Source organism: Ochlerotatus camptorhynchus, unplaced genomic scaffold, assembly GCF_037179485.1.
Source record: "Ochlerotatus camptorhynchus isolate MF236.1 unplaced genomic scaffold, CSIRO-AGI_Acam_v1.1 ptg000503l, whole genome shotgun sequence".
NCBI classification, from domain to species: domain Eukaryota; kingdom Metazoa; phylum Arthropoda; class Insecta; order Diptera; family Culicidae; genus Ochlerotatus; species Ochlerotatus camptorhynchus.
The window spans coordinates 5,815,755-5,822,967 of NW_027040988.1; the positions used below are offsets into that span (position 1 = coordinate 5,815,755).

The following is a 7,213-nucleotide window of genomic DNA, read 5'->3' on the forward strand; positions in this document are numbered from 1 at the left end:
AGAGGACTTCTACAACAACTTCAAATGACTTCTAGCGAGAGAAAAAAATACTGCGGCTGTAGTAAATCATTATATCAGTGATTTTGTCAAATTATCTTAACAAAAAATAGTATAAATTCTCATTACTAATCATTACCGAGCGTATCCCATGACAATTTAACGCTCACTGCGTGTTTATGCTCATTTCTTCGATTATATTTTATATTTTATTGCAATACCTTTCGTGAACCTTTCATAGCATCGTAATGTTTATTTACTTTGCACGATAGGTAGCCGCTTTGACAGTTCAATAGGTAGACTTGGCTTCACTCTTGGCGTGACTCATTATACACCGACTCTAGCTAGGGCTATGCAAACGAGATGCAACTATGTGGTTATCTTATGGTTTTGGTTTTAAATTAATTGCCTCGCGGTAACAGTTACCATGATTTACGTATTATTTGAATGGCCCGTAGTATATGCGATACATAGCTAACGCGTTTCTGAAGGGCGTCCATGATGTCTGTCAATGACTTTATATAAGGTCTGGGCCAACAGGCAGCTTGCTGGTGTTAGAAGCAAAAATGTTGTAAACATTGCTGAACATCTGCTAACAGATAGATATACGTCACTGCCAACATACTGAGAACAGATAGAAATACGTCACTGCCAACAGCTGTTTCGTGTAAAAAGATAAACATTGCCATATAATACGAACACCACTAACCATTTGCACATTTCACTAACACCAATAAGCCCTTTGGCCCAGACCTTATATAAATGTCATTGGATGTCTGTCACTGCGCCGTTAAGTTTGTTTACGATATACGTCAATCCTCACGTCAATCACGTTTTGTGTCTTGCGAATCGCGAAATTCTTCCTGTTTAATTTTCTATTGGATTTATGATGGAATTTTTCGCGTACTTAGTCGCAAATAAAGCCTCTACCTCTAAGACAATCAACATCCGCAGAGTGTACGTAAATGAAGATCCAAATACGGTAAGTTTTTAACACATAACAGCCGGATTTAGTTTGACACTCTTGATTAAAACTCCAATAGGAGGAAACGGAACCATGCCCCAAATGTATGGCGCGGAATCATCAGAGTACCGTTCGGTATATGTATGTGAACCTGCAGGAAGCCATCTACAAATGCGAGTCGCCATTCTGCATGTATCCATTCCAGAATTTCAAGTTCAAAAATTACACCGATAATACGGTGTACTATTATTCATCAGCTGCCGAAGAAACGCCATTGGAAGATTTTAGCACAACGTTTACGAACGTTCCATCACCGTTCAAAGGTGCACACGAAGGGCACCAGTCGGTAAAAGCAAGTCCACCTATAGCATTCAACATGCATTTCCTTTCTCCTGAACACAGCCATGCTGATTCGAAGCTTGCAGAGGTTAGCCCTGGACTAAACATTTTCGACAGTCCTTCCCTTAGCTACAAAAATTTGATTCAGGATTTCGATACCGGTTTCATAGATGATATTCTGCAGGATTTAAGCCAACCATCACCGGAAAAGAAATCAGTGCTGGTAAGCCCGGTTCGTGTTGTACAAAATGATCCTTCCACTACAAACCGTCAACTGAAGCGATGCCTGCAAATGTTCAAAGATAGCAGTGCTTCGACTGAAGTTGTGTTCAAAGTTCCTCCCCTACCCGGATCGGAAGTTCCTAGTTCTCCAAAGATTAAATCTAAGAAACTGTCCCCATTGCGTCGACACAAACATGTTCGTCGGACGCATCACTCCAACAGTAGTTCGGTGGATAAAGTCTCCAGGAAATGCCGAATGAAACCGTTGGACTTTATTGAAACTATGAATAGCATACAGCCAAAGGAAGCTCCACCTGCTGAGCCGAGATTGGCGGGAGTAAAACCGTTAAGTAATCAAAAGGTGGAAAGGATGTTAAACTTTATAGAGCGAAGTATGAAGAAACGAGAACCCACACCGGAGGCTACCGTTGCACACGTAGAACAACCGCCGAAACGTTCCATCGAACAACCGGTGAAGAAACATCGAATTCACAGGCAAACAAAGCGACTTTCCCTCTCTGCCGCTGTTCTCCAGGATAGCAAGTTCGATTACAGCACATCGGAATCGGAACAAGAGGACATATCAGATTCTGTTCCATCACCCTTCAAATCGGTCAACAGCGGTCTGGGATCGCTCAGTCAACTGCCATCGGAAAATGATCAGAATCATTCGTTGCCTTCGTTTGAAAATCTCCTGATGCATATTCATCCCGTGCAGCCACAAGTTCAGCCGTACCACAACATTCCGGCGATCGGGTTTCGGTCCGCTGAATCTTCACCCACCCGTGTTCAGCAATGGGAGAAGACACCTCCTCGGAGGATTCACAGTATGGGATCGCTAAATAGCTTGCTGGAATAAATATGCAGTTAAATTGATGATTGGTGATATTATTACCAGGTTGAGAAAGTCACGTTGTTAATAAATCTCATGTTTCAAAAGCCTTCATCATTTCATTATCGTATTAATACATCTCTTAAAAATGGCTCCTTTGAACATGATTCCTAACCTGTCTTGTTTGGTCAGATAGCAACCTAATACATATTTAAGCACCTACTTTCACCCCCGAGTGAAATTATGGCTGCCCTACACTGTAATCGTTTAGTATTTACGCGTTCCTATCCTTTTAAAGTATTCATCCAAATACCTAGACACTGTTATTATTATTTACAAAAGTCTCAATCATATTTTGCTGCAATTCCATTCCCCGACCAAGATTTCAGAGCTTATGGAAGGGTTCCTAAATCAGGTTGAAAGCATGTCTTATTGCACTTATCAAGTTAATTACAAGCATTCAATCCCTCGTCGTGAGGTGTCCTCTTTCAGGAAACAATTCCTCCCTGGCCAAGCCGATGATAGCACACGCAATTCGATTGCCCGAATTTCCGGTGGTTTTGCTGTAATCGTGACCTCCTTTGCCCAAATCATCCTCAAATTCCGTTATTGACAGTGTCCTCCCCAGAATACTGTGCTCGCCAACCAGCGTTAGCTTGTGATCCACCATCTGGATCTTTGCCAGTCCCGTAATGTGCGCTACAATATTTCCCAAATCACCATCGTGCCGGTTCTCATCATCTGGGCCACCGTGATCCTTGCCGTAGGGATTGTAGTGTGGTCCAGTCGAAAGGCAACCGCGTGAAAAGTCTCCAAACTCATGGATGTGGATACCGTGCTTACCCGGGGTCAATCCTTCTACGTACCCGGTGATTACTACTGACCCACCCTGTAAGGCGATGTAATGTTTAGAATGTACAGAAATTGAGATTGCTGTTCGGATACGGAAGCATTGTTAGTCACCGAATGAGTGATGTACTTTCAGTTTTATTCAAACCAGAAAAATAAACATTAAGGAATTTGTTCATTGAACTTATTGATACAATATTTTAGGGACCACCTATCAGAACCATTCCCGGTTGAGGACACGGATACCACTTCCCATGGGGTTTAGTAAGGATACGACTTGACATGACCATTAGAATGTCTTTTGAACTCTCCGTTGATGCTATAGCTTGGATGATTTATGCTTTGCAAATCCCAATCACACCGCAGGCCAAACGAGCACCGGCATTTCCGGTAGACTTGCTCAGTTCGTGACCTCCCAGACCCAGATCATCAGTATCGGCATGCACGACAACGGTACGTCCCAGGATGCTCAAAGGTCCGGTCAGAGAAATCTGCTTATCGCTGAGATCGACCTTGGCGGCACCACTGTCATCGGCCACAACGTTTCCCAAATCTCCGGCGTGTCTTACAGCAGCATCCGGGGCTCCATGTTCCTTTCCGTGGGGGTTAAAGTGCGGTCCAGCCGAGGTGCACCCGTTGGTGTTGTCACCGAACTCGTGAATGTGGAATCCATGGTTGCCCGGTTTCAAGCCGGTAACTTCACCAGTAACCTTAACTGCATCCGAATCACCCTGCAAATGTGAGAGAAGAAATGTGCGCGAGACACAGATAATGTATGTTAGTGATGCGGTGGCATGAGATCGTCGGGTTCAAATAATTAATGAATTTGCCATTAATCGATGATTTAGCATTAATCGTATAAACTAACCAAAGAGAATTAAAACCTGGAGCAAAATGAGACGAAGAGGGTTTAGAAAATTCTTTCTGAGGGTCTCCTAAATTTCTTCACAAGTTAGAGGTCTGTTCATTAACTACCCCTTGCCCCCCTTGCGTATATCATTTTTCATACACATTGGATTATTACCAACCAACCCCGTTTAAATAACGTTTATTTTGGCAAACATTGAATGATGAACATGTGATCCCAGCGATTTATTTGTGGAATGCATGTAGCACTAGAGGTTTTCTAAGAAGTGGTAATGGCCTTAATAGTACCTACCTAACATAACTGTAACTTGAACATAGCTTAAAACTGAAGAAACTCAGCGCTAAGTAATAGCAGTTTTTAGAAATGCCTCAAACGACTGAGACGAAATGAATCTCTCTTAGGCTCTGAACCATTTGGTGGATTATTTTAACTTTTGGTTAAAATTTGACAGATGGAAAGTTATCGATTAACCCTGCTATCCGAGCGTGGTTATTTCTGACAGACAAAAAGTTAAATTTTGACGACCGTGGCTCGAAAACCGGTCGATCGACAGCACGGGGATTTTCGAACATAAGAAATAACTTTCGAAATGTCACTTTTAACTACGAGTTAAATTTAACTCGGCAAATGGTTCACAGCCTTAGTTATTCTCATTGGCCGTGTCCAGTTTGACGAGTGTCTAGGGTCCATTTAAATTTCTAAAATGTATGTATGAACAGCCGCTGATTGAATCTGATTTAAACTGTGTCAAGAACTTCATTGCCAAGTTCAATAGCACATAGGCAGTATTACAACATTTTAAAATTCCGCGACGCAATGTTTTCATCAGCATCGCGGTAGTAATTGTAAATATAGATTGCTTACCTACAAAGTAACTAGTAGTAGGTGTAGATATATTATGTTTAAGTACACAACAACACCAACACAAACACAATTCATTGAGAAAATCGATTAAGCGGAAGATATCACATCTTGTATACATAGGTATGAAAATAATATTCCACTATCTAATCATCGTATTCAAGTGAATGATTTTTGCACACGGCACCATTGTTAGTACAATACCGGTAGAATTTGTAAAAAAAAAACAATTTTCTTCTAGCAAATCCAACTATTATGCATTCACAACGAATCAAGTACTTCCGGAATCCAGAATATTCGGCCACCATTATTCGAACGATAGCACGTTTAACGTTATATACAGTTACATAAAGCGGACATTTTCCTTCCTGATAATTGCACTTGCATATTTATACGAAAGGTGACGACACTGCTAACAAAATGCCGAACAATACTTACATTCTGTTCGAAAAAGATGGTGCCCTTGACATCACCGCTCAGTACGCACACTGCTTTTGTCTTCATTTTGATGTGGGGTTTACTGGAAGAATAATTTGAATGCAATTTATAGGGTCAGCACCAGAGGTTAGAGTATCCTGAAAATAATTAATACCTTGAAGAAATTTGCAGCAAAAATGTCTAGACTTTCCGGTGGCTTTTAAACGAATGGAGAATGGACTGTTCGCAGTCGGCTATTTTTGCATTGCAACGATTGCAACCGAACAACGGTTGTTTTCGTTGCGTGATAACGACGAGGATTTTTTTGTGCGACGATTCGTTGCTCACAGGGTTGCTTTCGAAAACGGTAGAAAACCTTTCAGAAACGTAACTGAGAAATAAAATCAACTCTCGCGTCACTTTTCAAATAGACCAATGTAACATATCCACCATTTTGAGAAAATCGAAGTTGAAGTTCGACAGATTATTATTTTAACTGTTTAGAAACAATACATTTTGCATTACTATTTTTAATGTAGTCAGTGAATAATAACGTTGAAAATTCAGTACACGCTAACTTGAATGTACTCATTAATGAGTAAAAAAAGACCCATTTTGAAGAAAAGTGGCTTAACTCATTAATGATTAAACAATTTTACCCATTAATGAGTATCTGTTACCCATTAATGATTAACAATTACTCATTAATGGGTAACAGATACTCATTAATGGGTAAAAAATTTACTCATTTAATGAGTTAAGCCACTTTTCTTCAAAATGGGTCTTTTTCAACCATTAATGGGTACTTTCAAGTTAGCGTGTAGAAACGGTAAAATCACAATTTTACTATGAATTTCATGCTACAATATAGAAAAAAACACTAATTTGACTAATCACGTTGTACATCCAACATGTTATATTGGACGTTTTGTCTACATGATACTAGATCCCCTTAAACGCTGTACAGACTGGAGAGTTATAACATGTTATAACGGTTGTCAAATAATTGCAACACAGAAACCACCATCAAGATAGCGCTATAACATGTTATAACTCTGTAGTCTGAACGTACTATTAAACACTGTCCAGACTAGAGAGTTATAACATGTTATAACGGTTGTCAACTAATTGCAACACAGAAACCACCATCAAGATAGCGCTATAACATGTTATAACTCTGTAGTCTGAACGTACTATTACTCAGATTTCAGAGTAGAATACCTAACATTAGATTGGCCCCGTCCTAGGCGCCTAATACATAGGTGCCACAGTCGGAAGAAGTGTTAAGGCCGGCGCACAATAGATACGTTTTCGGGTTTTTTGACAGATAATGCATGGGCTAACTGTCAAAAAACCCGAAAACGTATCTATTGTGCGCCGGCCTTTAGTTTGTTTACTAAAATGAATCGCCCATTTTGTTATGGCAAGTTTGCTATAAGAAATGCTCCTCGTGTTTATTAGTGAAATTCACATCAAAGATTGATTAATTGCGTAGGAAATCAGTTTGGCACGGCATTTGTAACCAGCATACACCTTCCGGTCGTATGAAACAGGTCAAAAACTGTCCAAAACCGCAGATAAAAATTTTTGTTTTGATTTTTGTATAGCAAAATAGTGAACTTTTCGTGAACATTAACGGCAAAGAACTCACCAACACTGGAAGACCGTGAGTTCCTGCCCACCTGTCATCTTCCATCTCGGGCCCCGTCTTTAGAAAATGAGCACCAATCATGTTAGACAGTCCGAATGACCGAAGTAACAATCATTTCAAACTGTACATTTGACATTTTTTGACCAATGATTATCTTAAATACATGAAAGTAAATTTGGATGGATGTTTTTGTATCACATACAATGATAGAAG

The 7,213-nt window shown here is 40.2% G+C and overlaps 2 protein-coding genes across 2 annotated transcripts; one reads left to right on the forward strand and one right to left on the reverse strand.

Annotated features, from left to right (window-relative positions):
- Nucleotides 1–813: 813 nt before the first annotated feature.
- LOC135712791 (uncharacterized) lies at nt 814–2,398 on the forward strand. Its single transcript, XM_065235846.1, has 2 exons — nt 814–979; nt 1,041–2,398. Exons 1-2 carry the CDS (start codon nt 884–886, stop codon nt 2,379–2,381), a joined length of 1,437 nt encoding a protein of 478 aa, XP_065091918.1. The 5' UTR covers nt 814–883; the 3' UTR covers nt 2,382–2,398.
- A 923-nt stretch (nt 2,399–3,321) lies between these two features.
- Nucleotides 3,322–5,535, reverse strand: Sod1 (Superoxide dismutase 1). The gene is made up of 3 exons (XM_065235847.1): nt 5,525–5,535; nt 5,371–5,452; nt 3,322–3,934 (listed from the first exon to the last, which is right to left on the reverse strand). The coding sequence occupies exons 2-3, from the start codon at nt 5,434–5,436 to the stop codon at nt 3,539–3,541; spliced, it is 462 nt and encodes a 153-aa protein (XP_065091919.1). The 5' UTR covers nt 5,437–5,452; nt 5,525–5,535; the 3' UTR covers nt 3,322–3,538.
- Nucleotides 5,536–7,213: the final 1,678 nt, after the last annotated feature.